The following is a 15,787-nucleotide window of genomic DNA, read 5'->3' as shown; positions in this document are numbered from 1 at the left end:
TCATCTTTGTAGCCACCCTAGTCTCCACTCTTTATCCCTATGGTATGGAGCTGTCGCCTGCAGTCAGCTGTGAGCCTCGCAAACACAGCTCTGTGCATGAAGACCTCTTTCAGAGCCTGTAGATAAGCAGTGTCGTGAGCGATCTCGCAGCTCCATGTCATGGTTTAACTCGAGCTAGCAATATAACCATGATAGCCACTTGATGACTCCTCCCTCCTCCCAAATGTTGTGGTGAAGTGAGGGTTGTTCTCTTTTGCCAGGTAACAAGTGATAGGAAGAGAGGAAATGGCCTCAAGTTTCTCCAGAGGAAGTTTAGATGGGGTATTAGGAAAACGTTCTGCATTGAAAGGGTTAACGAGTATTCGAAGAAGATACCCAGGGAAGCTTGAGGCACCGTGGCTGAAGGTACCCAAAAGATGTGTAGACATGGTACTCAGGGACATGGTTTAATGGTGTTTTTGGCAGTGATAGGTTTGCAGCTGGACTCAATAAACTTAAGGATCTTTTCCAACTTTAATGATTCTATGATTGTGTGATTTAACTTGAAGTTTGCCTGGTGCAGAGTCAGGGGTTGGCCTAGATGGTCCCTGTGCGCACCTTCCAGTCCCAGGATGTTCTATGATTCCAAGATTGTCATGGGCGGGAAGAGGACAACAAACCCAAAGTGAAGCGCCACGCAGGGGCCCGTGAGGAACATGAGCTCTGGCCCAGCCTTCACCGGGACGCCGGGGCAGCTGTGAGTGGGGCGCACGGGCAGGGCTGGCCGGCGGGCGTGCCTGTGATGCGCTCTGGCTCCTGTGACATCAGAAGGGACGAGTCCCCACGGGGTGGTATACAAGGGGCACCAGCGGCAGCGCTGCCCCAGTCCGGCCTGGGCCAGCGGTGAGTGCGCAGGCGGGGGGAGGCCGGGCTGGACGGGGGCCGGGGCAGAAACGCAGCCCCCGGCGGTGGGTTCTCACCCTGCATGGAGGGCCCGGCCGCTCGCGGGAGCACCTTGGCCAGGGCACGGAGCCGCCGCCGCCGGGGCTGGGGCAGCCCTTGCTGCCTCCCAGCTGACTCGGCCCCGCTCCTACCTGCCCCAGCTCCCTGTGTCCCCCAGCCCTGCGCCCCTGCCGCCAGCCCCCTCCCTCCCACCCAGCCACACTGAGCCCCTTCTCTCCCTTCTCCTGCAGGCCATGGCTATCATGGACATTTTCTTCGGGGTTTGGCAAATTCTTACCCTGAACGTGCAGCCAGTCGGCGATGAGCTGGATGAGGAGACGCGTGAGCGCATGGAGCAGCGTGCGGAGATGCTGAACCGGGAGATGACTCGGCTGTGGCAGGAGGTAGAGGAGATGAGCCAGGAGCAGAGGATCCTGGAGGAGAGGAGCCAGGAGCAGAGCGGCTTTGCCTGGGCATCCCTGGTCCTCTCTGCCTTGCAGCACTGGCAGTGCTGGGCCATTGCTGGAGTCCTGGTCCTGCTCTTCGGGCTCTGCTGGTGGCTCAGGAAATGGAGCCGTGAGCCAGAGAGAGAAGAGGAGAGCTCTGACAGCGACGTGGAGGAGGAGGAAGACGAAGAAGAGGATGATGATGCAGATGACCTGGGAATGTTTTTTGAGGATCCCATACAGAGACGAGTTCAGAATCGTGACAGAGATTGCCAGACTGTGAGGGACATTATGGAAATGCTCATCTTTGTCCTCCAGAATGTCTTGTCAGATAGTAGTTTCCCAGTGCTGGAAAAAGCCATCGAGGTAGGCAGCGCTTTCGAAGGTTGGAGTCCCCGTGAGGAAGACATCACCTACCGCCTGCTTGTGCCCCTGAAGCCCCCCCGTGGACACATCTTCCACCTGGAGCCGGGCCCCGTGTCGCCCATGAGGAACTTTCGCATCCGCGTGGAGTTGGTGTGCACCTGTGGGATGGAGCAGCCAGCAGGAGAGACACGTTGCTTCCTCCACAACCCGGAGGAGGAGCAGAGGAGGAACGACGGCCCCAGCATCCTACAAGACCTCTGCACTGACTCCTACCTAGACGTGCAGAAAACTGCTCACTATTTCCAGATGTTCGTGAGATGTTCCTGGAGGGTTCTGCCTCTTTCAGCCAAACAGCGCCTAACAGTGCTGCCCTCTGACCGCTCCTGCAAATTCTATGTGACACAAGGCCAGGAGAAAAGGATTTTAATTGAGTTGCTCTTTGGGGTGCAGGAAGGTGACTCTGACATCTTCCTGAGCAGCCAGTACACAGAGGCTGCCTACACTCCAAGCACGATGTGGCCAGAGAGCTACGCTGTGGCAGAGATGAAGTTCTTCAGGCATATTGCCAGCCAGGCACAGCCCGACAGCTTCCACCTCAGATGCCTGCAGCTCTGTGTCCGCAGCCTGCTGGGCAGAGACTTTTCCACCTATACCTTGAAGACAGTTGTGATGCACCTGCTGACCACCATGCCCCTGTCACACTGGCACAGGAGGCATTTCTTGGAGCGGCTGGAGGACATCGTGCGGTACCTGCAGAGCTGCCTGGAGAAGAAATGCCTCAACCACTTCTTCATTGCCAATGAGAACGTGCCTGAGGAGATCATCTTGCCACTGGATTTGCAAAAGGCTAAACCGCTCAACCTCTTCCAGCACCTGGCACAGAATCCTGATAAACAGGAGGATGCATGGCTTGAGTTCGAGGAGCTGCTATTTCGGCTTGAAAGACTGCTTTTCGACGGACGCTGAAAGAGGTCTTCCTGCACAGAGCTGTGTTTGTGGAGGTCACAGCTACTGGCAGGCAAGCGTATCTTCCAGGCAGAAAAAAAAGAAGAGAATGCAGGGCACGGAAAGGAAAGTGGACACCCTGCGCAGCAGCCCTCTGCCAAGAGTGGCAGCGTTCCCCTCTTGATGGTCTCCCCAGCGCAGCAGCCTGTGATGACAAAGCGGATTTTCACCCTGCTTTCCCCTCTCACTCTCACGGCCACGGTGGCGATTTCACATTGGCCCAGATACTCTTGCTGGGAGCTCTGGCGGGGCAGGGACCAAGCGAGAGGCACCGCTCCATGTGCCTCTGTGTGTCCTCTGGGGTCTGGGGGACACTCTGCCCTCCCCAGACAGTCCCCAGGGAGCTGGTGCCACAGAACCCAGCACGCTGGACACGGGGAACACGCTGATCAGTCGGCAGCGGGAACTGGTGCCGCACCTTTCCTCCCCAGCAAAAGCACACGCTGGGGAGAGGGACACCATGCAGCTGAAAAGGCCAGCACGAGGAGGCTTGTGACAGGGACTCTGTTACCACCCGGACAGCAACTGCCCTCTCTCTTCGACAGTGTCCATTCCATGCCATTCCTTCTGGGAGCTGTACCATGTGCAAAGTTGCCAATAAGAGTTGTGTTTGAATAAACGTTGTGTTGGGAGTGTTTGCATCACTTTTGTGGGGATCGTGGGCATAGGGTGCTGACTGCCCAGCTGCCACAGAGTCAGGGAGCATTTTGCAGAAGAGCTGATGTGGTGGGCTGTGGTGTCTCAGATTCTGTAAATCAGGCTCCTCTTTCCATCTCTTTCCTCTTTCTTCATCGGGTCAATGGGAAAAACTCATCAGCCTCCAGAAGATGGTTCATCCAGTGCAGCAGATGGAGCAGAGGATGCAGGAGCACAGTGGCGTGGCCTTGGGAGCACTGTGCTTTTATGCCTTGCAGCAGAGGCAGGTCTAGTCCTTCTCTGCTCTTTGGGCTCTGCTGGCAGCTACAGAAAAGTACCTGTGCGTATGACAGTATCAGTGAGGAGGAAAGATCCAGTAGCAACACAGCGCAGGAGGAGGAAGAGGAGGCAGGGCTGAGAAGCAGGAGGAAGAAGCAAGTGAGGAAGATCCCTGTCATGATAGTGATTTGGGCATGTTTTTTGAAAAGCACATTCAGTAGCCAGTGCAGGACATGGCCAGCAAGTGCTAGGTGGCAGAGGAAGTAGCGGTGACTCCCTCCATGTTTTCAGATTGCTCTTCAATAGTTTCTTCCTTTTGCTGCAGCCAGTCATTGAGGCGGGCGGCACTTTCTAAGGCTGGAATCCTCATGAGAACGATGCTTTCTACCACCTGCTTGTGCCATCCTGCATCCTGCATCCTGCCCTTGGCCATGCCTTCCACCTCGATCTGGGCATCGTGGAGGAGGTGCTGGCAATAGACCCCGGCAACCATGTGGAGCTGCAGCATGCCTGGATGAGGGAATATCTGGTGGAGAATGTGCTGAGGATGTGCATATCCCTGAGGATGCACTGAGTAAATATCACCCTGTATCACCCCTCTTCCAGGTTATCACAGAATCACAGAATGTTAGGGACTGGAAGGGACCTCAGAAGATCATCTAGTCCAATCCCCCTGCCAGAGCAGGAACATCCAGATGAGGTAAACAGGAACGTGTCCAGGCGGGTTTTGAATGTCTCGATAGAAGGAGAGTCCACAGCCTTCCTGGGCAGCCTGGGCCGGTGTTCCGTCACCCTCACGGAGAAGAAATTTCTTCTCAAATTTAAGTGGAACCTCTTGTGTTCCACCTTGAACCCATTACTCCTTGTCTTACTGTTGGTTGTCACCGAGAAGAGCCTGGCTCCATCCTCGTGACACTCACCCTTTATATATTTATAAACATTAATGAGGTCACCCCTCAGTCTCCTCCAAGCTAAAGAGACCCAGCTCCTTCAGCTTTTCCTCATACGGGAGATGCTCCACTCCCTTTATCATCTTCATTGCCCTGCGCTGGACTCTCTCCAGCAGTTTCCTGTCCTTCTTGAACTTAGTGGCCCAGAACTGGACACAATATTCCAGATGAGGTCTCACCAGGGCAGAGTAGAGGGGAAGGAGAACCTCTCTCAACCTACTAACCACCCCCCTTCTAATACACCCCAGGATGCCATTGGCCTTCTTGGCTGCAAGGGCACAGTGCTGGCTCATGGTCATCCTGCTGTCCACCAGGACCTCCAGGTCCCTTTCCCCTACACTGCTCTCTAATAGGTCATTCCCCAACCTATACTGGACCTGGTGTTGTTCCTGCCCAGATGTAAGACTCTACATTTTCCCTGTTATATTTCATTAAATTTTTCCGTGCCCAACTCTACAGCTTGTCCAGATCTTGCTGGATGGCAGCACGTCCTTCTGGCATGTCAGCCACTCCTCCCAGCTCGGTGTCACCAGCAAACTTGCTGATAGTACACTCAATTCCCTCATCCAAGTCGTTGACGAATATATTGAATAATACTGGCCCCAGAACTGACCCTGGAGGGACTCCACTAGATACAGGCCTCCAACCAGACTCCACCCCATTGACCACGACTCTCTGGCTTCTTTCCTTCAGCCAGTTTGCGGTCCACCTCACTACCCGATTGTTCAGTCCACACTTCCTCAGTTTATCTGTGAGGATGCTGTGGGAGACGGTGTCAAATGCTTTACTGAAGTCAAGGTAGACCACATCCACCACTCTGCCATCATCAATCAACCTTGTTATGTCTTCATAAAAGGCTATGAGGTTGGTCAAGCATGACTTCCCTTGGTGAAGCCATGTTGACTGCCCCTGATGACCCTCTTATCCTTGATATGTCTTAAGATGGCACCAAGGATAAGGTGTTCCATCACTTTCCCAGGGATGGAGGTGAGGCTGACCGGTCTATAGTTGCCTGAGTCCTCCTTCTTGCCCTTTTTGAAGACCGGAGTGACATTTGCTTTCCTCCAGTCCTCAGGCACCTCTCCCGTTTCCCAAGACTTGGCAAAGATGATGGAGAGTGGTCCAGCAATGACTTCGGGTGCATCTCATCTGGACCCATGGATTCATGGATGTCCAGATTGCTTAACTGGTCCCTAACCCAGTCCTCATCGACCAAGGCAAACTCCTCCATTGCCCTGCCTTCCTCTGGGGCCTCAGGGGTATGGGGCTCCTCAGGACAGCCTCCGAGAGAGTAGACAGAGACAAAGAAGGCATTCAGTAACTCTGCCTTCTCTGTATCTTCTGTCACCAGGGCACCCACCCCATTCATCAGTGGGCCTACATTGCCTCTGGTGTTAGTTTTATCTGCCATGTATTTGAAGAAGCTCTTTCTGTTGTCCTTGACCCCTCTTGCCAGGTTTAACTCTAAGGAGGCCTTACCTTTCCTAGTTGCCTCCCTACATCCTCTAACAACAGCCTTATATTCTTCCCAAGTGGCCAGCCCCTCCTTCCATGATTTGCAAAGTCTCCTCTTCCGCTTGAGCTTACGCAGCAGTTCCCTGTTTAACCACACAGGTCTCCTGGCTCCCTTCCTTGACTTCCTATGTGTTGGGATGCTCTGATCTTGAGCTTGGTTTGTTAACCAACTATCTTGGGCCCCTTTACCTTCAAGCAGCCTTGCCCATGGGATTTCCCCCAGCAATTGTTTGAAAAGGCCAAAGTTGGCCCTGCTGAAGTCCAGGGTTGCAATTCTGCTTGGTATTCTGCTCCTGCCACACGAGATCCTGAGCTCCACCATTTCATAGTCGCTGCAACCAAGGTCGCTCAACCTTTACTGCTTCAACCAGACCCTCCTTGTTAGTGAGGACGAGATCCAGCAGCGCACCTCTCCTAGTCGACTCCTCCACCATTTGCATCAGAAAGTTATCATCAATGCACTGGAGGAACCTCCTAGACTGAGGCTGGCTGGCTGAGTAGTCCTACGATGCTGCCCTTCTCCCACTAATGCAAACTTCAGCTAGCTGACTGCTTCAACAGGACTCTTTTCATTGCGTGGACAATCGGTAAGGAGAAAGGCAACTTGGACATCTCTCGGAGCATTTGGTAGGCCAAGGCGGCTTTACTGGTGTTTACATTCTCTCTGATAGGATTGTGCTTTTTCAAGTAGCATTTGGTCATCTCATGATATCATACTCATCCTTCAAGGGTCCTTAAGATTTTAATCTACATCTTCTGGTTTTCGATTGTCTTTAGCAGGAATTGTACCCCTTACAGTAGCTAGAGCGAACACATGAAACCTGCCTGCCTCTTTCTATCTAGAAATTTATCACACACAGTTTGGCAATATTTAGGCCATTGTATTTATACAGTGTTTCTTTTATCCCTTTTTTACAGCAGAGGCCATTAAACACCGTGGACTGTGGCACCCCTCCTGCCCAAGGCACATGGGCACGAGGGCTTTAAAGACACATGCCAGATGGGTTCACAAGTAGGAGGAAGGAACCGCTCTGCTGCCAGGTGGTTGTACATATTGCAGGTGGAAAACCGAACTGCTCTCAGCAGTAGCTCCCACAAACTTTGCTGCAAACCCTGCTCGTGATCCTGTTGCAAGAGGGACAAGCTCAGACAGGCAGCAGAGCTCCTGTGGGCTTTCTGCATTGGTGTAGATTTTTCTTAGCACTTGAGCAGACTTAAAGGAACTGCTGTGTTTTGGGAGGGGGCTATTGATGAATATAGAGGGAAACAATACATGGAATTGAAATGGAGAAATAAACTTAACAGCTGAGTCAATTATACTGTTAAGCAGGCATTGTTTATTTTCTCAGCACTGGGGAACACTGGGGATCATCCTCCCTAAGTGCTCCAAAGACTGGATGCTCTTGCATTGCTTATATTCATATAATTATTATGTATTCACTTCAATTTTTGGAAATTTGGACACACAGTACATCTATACTAAAAAATAATTGCTGATGTTAGTTATAATTGTTTAGTTTCTTACTTACATCTATTAATTATTAGTTAAATATAAGCTAAGCACTCTGCTTCTAAACAATGTAGTACTTAATCTTCTGTCTCCCTCTTGTCATGCAGAAGGATCAAAAACTTGAAAAATATCCCCTCATTTTGCAGGTGATCAGAAAGCATTTATCATGTCGATTGGTTAATGATTGGTACATCTTTTGTAACTTAATCACAGTGTACATTAATTTAGCAGTTTCTCTTCAGAATCAGAAAACCAGTTTGGAAGGGACCGCACAGATCATCTGGTCCAATCTGGGGTTGGAAGTGGCGCACGAGGACCATCTAGGCCAGCCCCTGACTCTGCACCGGGTAAGCTTCAAGTTAAACCACACAATCATAGAATCATCTAGGTTGGAAAAGAGCCTTAAGATCATCAAGTCTACGGGAGGCTGGAGAGCAGCCAGACAGAAAGAGATGTGGGGTTTGGGTTGATGGGAACTTGAAGATGAGTCACCAGCACGTCCTGGCAGCCCAAAGGGCCAACTGTGTCCTGGGGCACACCAAGCACGGCATCGCCAGCCGGGCAAAGGGGAGATTGTCCCGCTGCACACTGCACTGGTGCGGCCCCACCTGGAGCACTGTGTGCAGTTCTGGGCGCCACAGGATAAGAAGGACATCAAACTCTGAGTGTGTTCAGAGGAGGGCGACCAGGATGGTGCAAGGTCTTGAGGGCAAGACTTCTTTCTGGGGAGCGGCTGAGGTCACTTGGCTTGTTCAGCCTGGAGAAGGGAAGGCTGAGGGCTGACCTCATTGCAGTCTACAGCTTCCTTGTGGCAGTTGCACATCCCCTGAGGAGATCCGGTGCCTTCAATAGGACGCTTGATGGCTCTTCAGCACCTACTGTGCCCCTTTGTGCCCCACTGTGCCTGTGTCCACGTACACACCTCGGATGCTGCTGACAGTCACGTCCTCCCCACACCTGGGGGCAGGGTGACTTCACCTCCCCCTGGCTGAGGGGGAAGGAGGGGTGGGAGCCTTGGTCAATTGACAGGGTCCTCAACAAAAGGATGTTCCCAGATAAGCTGAGAAGCTTCTGGACCATGTTGTATTGCTCCCAGCCAGATCTGACCAGGCTATAAAATGGGGTCCCGATCGAAAAACCCCTTTGAGTGGCCTTCACGGAGCAGCGGGTCTGTGAACTGGAGCCCTCCATTAGATTGCGACGCTGTATAAGGAGACTTCCTGGGATTGAGAGCGCCTCACCTCCTCACATCTTCCACCTGGAGATGGGCCCCGTGTGGCCAGCGAGGAACTTTCGCATCCGCGTGGAGTTGGTGTGCACCTGTGAGATGGAGCAGACAGCAGGAGAGACACGTTGCTTCCTCCACGACCCTGAGGAGGAGCAGAAGAGGAATGAGGGCCCCAGCATCCTACAGGACCTCTGCACTGACTCCTACCTGGATGTGCAGAAAACTGCTCTCTATTTCCAGATGTTCGTGAGGCATTCCTGGAGGGCTCTGCCTATTTCAGCCAGACGTACATTGGATATGACTCTGAACCATGCAAGTTCGTAGGAAACTTTTATTAGAATGAAAAATTAAACCATGTATAGAAATCCTTGGTAGTAATCAGAATGCTCATGTTAGAATTGACAGACTGATAGAATCTTCCTATTTTTTCTAGTTCCCCATTGGGGTTGACCTCTTGCAAATTCTGCAGAGTATGTAAGCCCTGTGAATGTTTTAAACAATACAGTTTTAATCTTTAATCTAACACTGCAAATGCTGCAGAGCCTGTAGGCTAACAGGCAGATCATTCAAATGTAAAACCAAATTTGACTGGAGTCTAAACAATGTTGGCCTCTGCTGTAAACTATAGCTTTCTTTTGACATCGAAAGAGGGAACGCATTTTGCCAAAAGGGAATTTGCTTGGAAAGCCTCTATAAATGATACTGCAATGAAAATAAACTTAGTCCCCAAGCCTGAGTTTCACAGCTGTGCATGGGAAACCTCACAGCTCATGCCTCATGTCATGAATACTCATTAGCTTTTGGCTGCAGCCCATGTCTTGGCCTTGGAATATCATGAGAACTAAATTGCTGATGTCAATCATTTCTCTTCATGATGACACTGCAGTTCTTCGTGGTGAGATGCCACCAGTTTTTGTAGCGTCCTTGCTAATAAACAATCATTTCTGGAAACACTCTACTGCCTTTACACTTGTACTTTGTCAGCTGCAATTTCTCAGCCTTCCCTTTCTTTCCCAATCACCATGCCCAGCTTCAAACTCTCTCTCCTCTTTTTTCTGGCTTTGAAGGTTCACACTCTGAAGATGCTCTCTTGAGAGATTCTCATTTCTGCATCCTAACTACTAACACGTTTTCCACAGTTCTGAAATGTTCAAATCACCACCAACTCTTATTAATGCATGTCCTGTACCATCTTTGGAGCATTCCAGAATGGACGTGACACTACAGATGTCACCTCTAGAGAAGTAAAAGTAATTGTATATTCTAGCAAGGACATTGATGTTTATAGAAGTACTGAAAGAAAAACAAATATTAAAACCAAAACCAAATTGCTAACTTACCAGCTCCATAATTATTTCCTCAGAGTTCTGGTTTTGGTTACCACTTGCATCATCTCCTGAGTTCTCTGCAGTGATTATTATTTCCTAGTATCTTCTTAGAAAAAGTGCAGTAATGTTATCAGCTGTGTAGCCACACACATAGTTTATAAGTCACTGGATTGCCAAGAAGTTTGGAGAGATCTAAATTCCTAACAGATTGAGTTCCAGAATCTGTATTTCTAATGGAATCACTGTGGAGATTACAACAGAAGAAAGCTGAAATTGCCTGCAATACTTCAATTTATTACTTTTTAATTAACTTTTTTAGATTCAAAAGGTCCAGAAAGTAGTATAGTGTAAGCTGTTCTGACCACCTTCATAAGGAAGGGTGAGGAATTGCACCCACTTATTCTTGTATTGGACTCAGCAAATTGTATTTGCAGAAAGCATAAAGATACAGCAAAAATGAACCAGTCAGAGCTCGTATTAATAACGCACCAAAAACCTCAATAAAAGCCCCTCCTCATGTATGAAAAAACATATCAGATTATAATTAAGAGTATAAAAGCCTCTGCTACATTTTCTTTTAAGTAATCACACAGCTGCCACAATTGATCTTTAGAATTATCAAACACTTATTAGTATAACTGTTGCTGCAGCTTTTTTTTTTCTTTTGAAAGCACTTAGACATGGTATATTAACCACAGTATGCACAAACTACACCCTTATTATACCACATCCCCACTGCTTTTGACTTTCTGCCACAGTATTTAACAACACACAGCTCCTCCAGCAAGTAATACAGGACAGGAAATGGAGGATATATTTTTCCAGTTACAACAGCAAAGGAAATTACATTAGGCCTGAATTACATTTGGGTGGATGGCTGCTCCCCTGGGCTCTGTAGGGGAGTCATAGAATCATAGAATCAGAGAATGTCCTGAGTTGGGAGGGACCCACAAGGATCATCGGGTCCAACTCCTGTCCCTGCACAGGACAACCCCCCAGTTCACACCGTGTGTCTGAGGGCCTTGTCCAGTCTCTTCTTGAACACTGTCAGGCTTGGGGCCGTGACATCTCCCTGGAGAGCCCGTTCCAGTGTCCAGCACCCTCTGGGTGAAGAACCTTTTCCTAATGTCCAACCTAAGCCTCCCCTGGCACATCTTCTCGCCATCTTCCAGCTAAGGGAATTGTTCCCCCTCGCCTAGAAGGGAGCCCGCCTTTGCCAGCAGCTCTTCTAGAGCGCCGCCTCCACAGAGAGCTTCCGTATAATAAGTTACTACAGAGTAATGGCACCTATTTCCCACTGTGGCCCAGATGACACCTCAGGGTGGGACTGTGCTGAGCCCTCAGGGTGGCCGTTGACACAGCCCAGGCTGCTGTGTATGGGAGACCATCTCATCCCGCCCACTGGCTGCCTGAGAGCCAATCAGAAGCAAGTGTGTGGTGCCGTGACCACTCACGGGCCAGGTGGAGAAGAGCAGCAGCCAATTGGAGGCGTGCATGTGAGGCGGGAAAGGGACCTCGTGCTGCAGGGACGGCAGCCATGGCGGTTACCTCAGTGAGAGGAGTCTGCAGGGGCAGGAAAGACCTTGAGGTGCTGGAGCAAGTTCAGAGAAGGGCCATGAAGCTGGTGAAGGGTCTGGAGCACAAGTGTGATGGGGAGCGGCTGAAAGACCTGGGGGGGTTCTGCCTGGAGAAAAGGAGGCTGAGGGGAGACCTTATTGCTCTCTACAACTACCTGAAAGGAGGTCGTGGTGACGGGGTGGGTTGGTCTCTTTTGCCAGGTAACAAGTGATAGGAAGAGAGGAAATGGCCTCAAGTTTCTCCAGAGGAGGTTTAGGTGGGGTATTAGGAAAAAGTTCTGCATTGAAAGGGTTAACGAGCATTCAAAGAAGATACCCAGGGAAGTGCTTGAGGCACTGTGGCTGGAGGTACCGAAAACATGTGTAGATGTGGCAATTAGGGACATAGTTTAATGGTGGTTTTGGCAGTATAGGTTTGCAGCTGGACTCAAAGAACTTAAGGGTCTTTTCCAACTTAAATGCTTCTATGACTGTGTGATTTAACTTGAAGCTTGCCTGGTGCAGAGTCAGGGGTTGGCCTAGATGGTCCCTGTGTGCCCCTTCTAACCACAGGTTGGACCAGATGATCTGTGTGGTCCCTTCCAAACTGGTTTTCTGATTCTGAAGAGAAGCTGCTAATCCAGCGAGACCTAGACAGACTGGAGACTTGGGCGGGGAAAAATTTAATGAAACATAACAATGGCAAGTGCAGAGTCTTGCATCTGGGTAGGAACAACCCCAGGTTGCAGTATAAGCTGGGGAATAACCTATTAGAGAGCAGTGTAGGGGAAAGGGACCTGGGGGTCCTGGTGGACAGCAGGATGACCATGAGCCAGCACTGTGCCCTTGTGGCCAGAAAGGTCAATGGTACCTGGCGTATATTAGAAGGGGGGTGGTTAGTAGATTGAGAGAGGTTCTCCTGCCCCACTCTGCCCTGGTGAGACCGCATCTGGAATATTGTGTCCAGTTCTGAGCCCCTCAGTTCAAGAAGGACAGGAAACTGCTGGAGAGAGTCCAGCGCAGGGCAACAAAGATGGGTGAGTGTCACAAGGATGGAGCCAGGCTCTTCTCGGTGACAACCAATGGTAAGACAAGGGGTAATGGGTTCAAAGTGGAACACAAGAGGTTCCACTTAAATTTGAGAAGCAACTTCTTCACAGTGAGGCTAACAGAACACTGGAACAGGCTGCCCAGAGGGGTTGTGGAGTCTCCTTCTCGGGAGACATTCAAAACCCTGTGTAGCCTCATCTGGGTGTTCCTGCTCTGGCAGGGGAATTGGACTGGATGATTATTCAGGTCCCTTCCAATCCCTGACATTCTGTGATTCTGACTCTGTGGCAGCTGCGCAGTTAGCACCCTATGCCCACGATCCCCACAAAAGTGACTCAAACACTCACAACAAAAAGTTTATTCAAACACAACTCTTATTGGCAACTTTGCACATGGTACAGCTTGCAGAAGGAATGGAATGCAATGGACGCTGTCCAAGAGAGAGGGCAGTTGCTGTCCGTGTGGTAACAGAGTCCCTGTCACAAGCCTCCTCACGACGGCCTCTTCAGCTGCATCGGGTCCCTCTCCCCAGCGTGTGCTTTTGCTGGGGAGGAAAGGTGCGGCACCAGTTCCCGCTGCCGACTGATCAGCGTGTTCCCCGTGTCCAGCGTGCTGGGTTCTGTGGCACCAGCTCCCTGGGGACTGTCTGGGGAGGGCAGAGTGTCCCCCAGACCCCAGAGGACACACAGAGGCACACGGAGCAGTGCCTCTCGCTTGGTCCCTGCCCCGCCAGAGCTCCCAGCAAGAGTATCTGGGCCAATGTGAAATCGCCACCGTGGCCGCGAGAGTGAGAGGGGAAAGCAGGGTGAAAATCCGCTTTGTCATCACAGGCTGCTGCGCTGGGGAGACCATCAAGAGGGGAACACTGCCATTCCTGGCAGAGGGCTGCTGCAGAGGGTGTTTCCTTTCCTTTCTGTGCCCTGCATTCTCCCCTCTTTTTGCTTCCTGGAAGACACGGTCGCCTGCCGGTAGCTGTGACCTCCACAAACACAGCTCTGTGCAGGAAGACCTCTTTCAGCGTCCGTGGAGAACCAGTCTGTGAAGCCGACGTCGCAGCACCAGATACTCAAGCCATGCGTCCTCATGGGCATCAGGATCCTGCACCAGGTGCTGGAAAAGGTTGAGCGGTTCAGCCATTCGCAATTGAAGGGGCAAGATGATCTCCTCAGGCACGTTCTCGTTGCCAATGAAGAAGTGGTTGAGGCATTTCTTCTCCAGGCAGCTCTGCAGGTACCCCATGATGTCCTCCAGCTGCTCCAACAAAATATCCTCGCGCCAGTGTGACAGGGGCATGGTGGTCAGCAGATGCATCACAACTGTCTTCAAGTTATGGGTGGAAAACTCTGTGCCCAGCAGGCTGCGGGCACAGAGCTGCAGGCATCTGAGGTGGAAGCTGTCAGGCTGTGCCTGGCTGGCAATATGCCTGAAGAACTTCATCTCTGCCACAGCATAGCTCTCTGGCCACATCGTGCTTGGGGTGTAGGCAGCCTCTGTGTACTGGCTGCTCAGGAAGATGTCTGAGTTGCCTTGCTGCACCCCAAACATCAACTCAATTAAGAGACTTTTCTCCCAGCCTTGTGTCACCCGGAATTTGCAGGAGCGGTTGGAGGGCAGCACTGTTAGGCGCTGTGTGGCTGACATAGGCAGACCCTTCCAGAAACGTCTCACCATCTTCTGGAACCTCTCAGCAGTTTTCTGCACATCTAGGTAGGAGTCAGTGCAGAGGTCGTGTAGGATGCTGGGGCCCTCATTCCTCCTCTGCTTCTCCTTGGGGTCGTGGAGGAAGCAACGTGTCTCTCCTGCTGGCTGTTCCATCTCACAGGTACAGACCAACTCCACACGGATGCGAAAATTCCTCGTGGGCCACACGGGGCCTGGCTCCAGGTGGAAGATGTGTCCATGGGGGGGCTTCAGAGGCACAAGCAGGCAGTAGGGGATGTCTTCTTCATGGGGACTCCAACCTTCGAAGGCGCTGCCCACCTCAATGGCTTTTTCCAGCACTGGGTACCAAGTATTGAAGAAGACATTGTTGAAGAGAACGATGAATTTTCCCACCAGGTTCTTCACAGCCTCACAATCTCTGTCCCGGTTCTGAAGTCGTCTCTGTATGGGATCCTCAAAATATTTTCCTGGGTGATTTGCATCATCATTCTCTTCTTCCCATTCCTCCTCCTCCGCGTCACTGTCGGAGCTCTCCTCTTCTCTCTCTAACTCCCGGCTCCATTTTCTGAGCCACCAGCAGAGCCCAAAGAGCAGGAGCAGGACTCCAGCAATGGCCCAGCACTGCCAGTGCTGCAAGGCAGAGAGGAGCAGGGATGCCCAGGCAAAGCCGCTCTGCTCCTGGCTCCTCTCCTCCAGGATCCTCTGCTCCTGGCTCATCTCCTCTACCTCCTGCCACAGCCGAGTCATCTCCCGGTTCAGCATCTCCGCACGCTGCTCCATGCGCTCACGCATCTCCTCATCCAGCTCATCGCCGACTGGCTGCACGTTCAGGGTAAGAATTTGCCAAACCCCGAAGAAAATGTCCATGATAGCCATGGCCTGCAGGAGAAGGGAGAGAAGGGGCTCAGTGTGGCTGGGTGGGAGAGAGGGGACTGGCAGCAGGGGGAGCGGGGCTGGGGGATGCAGGGAGCTGGGGCAGGTAGGAGCGGGGCTGAGGCAGCTGGGAGGCAGCAAGGGCCGCCCCAGCCCCGGCGGCGGCGGCTCCGTGCCCTGGCCAAGGTGCTCCCGCGAGTGACCAGGCCCTCCATACAGGGTGAGAACCCACCGCCGGAGGCAGCGTTTCTGCCCCGGCCCCCGTTCAGCCTGGCCTCCCCCCGCCTGCACACTCACCGCTGGCCCAGGCCGGACTGGGGCAGCGCTGCTGCTGGTGCCCCTTATATACCGCCCCGTGGGGACTCGTCCCTTCTGATGTCACAGACGCCAGAGTGCGTCACAGGCACGCCCGCCGGCCAGCCCTGCCCGTGTGCCCCACTCACAGCTGCCCCGGCGTCCTGG

General features: G+C 51.9%; 2 protein-coding genes across 2 annotated transcripts; one reads left to right on the top strand and one right to left on the bottom strand.

The window, feature by feature from the left end:
- The first annotated feature begins 1,175 nt into the window (after positions 1-1,175).
- On the top strand, positions 1,176-2,699 carry LOC135989582 (inositol 1,4,5-trisphosphate receptor-interacting protein-like 1). The gene has a single exon (XM_065636514.1). The coding sequence runs from the start codon at positions 1,176-1,178 to the stop codon at positions 2,697-2,699; it is 1,524 nt and encodes a 507-aa protein (XP_065492586.1).
- An 11,105-nt stretch (positions 2,700-13,804) lies between these two features.
- LOC135989673 (inositol 1,4,5-trisphosphate receptor-interacting protein-like 1) lies at positions 13,805-15,328 on the bottom strand. Its single transcript, XM_065636672.1, has one exon. It carries the CDS (start codon positions 15,326-15,328, stop codon positions 13,805-13,807), a length of 1,524 nt encoding a protein of 507 aa, XP_065492744.1.
- Between the last annotated feature and the right edge of the window lie 459 nt (positions 15,329-15,787).

Source organism: Caloenas nicobarica, chromosome 5 (genome assembly GCF_036013445.1).
Source record: "Caloenas nicobarica isolate bCalNic1 chromosome 5, bCalNic1.hap1, whole genome shotgun sequence".
Classification (NCBI taxonomy): domain Eukaryota; kingdom Metazoa; phylum Chordata; class Aves; order Columbiformes; family Columbidae; genus Caloenas; species Caloenas nicobarica.
The sequence above is the reverse complement of the archived record's forward strand: the minus strand, read 5'-3'. Positions and strand labels throughout refer to the sequence as shown.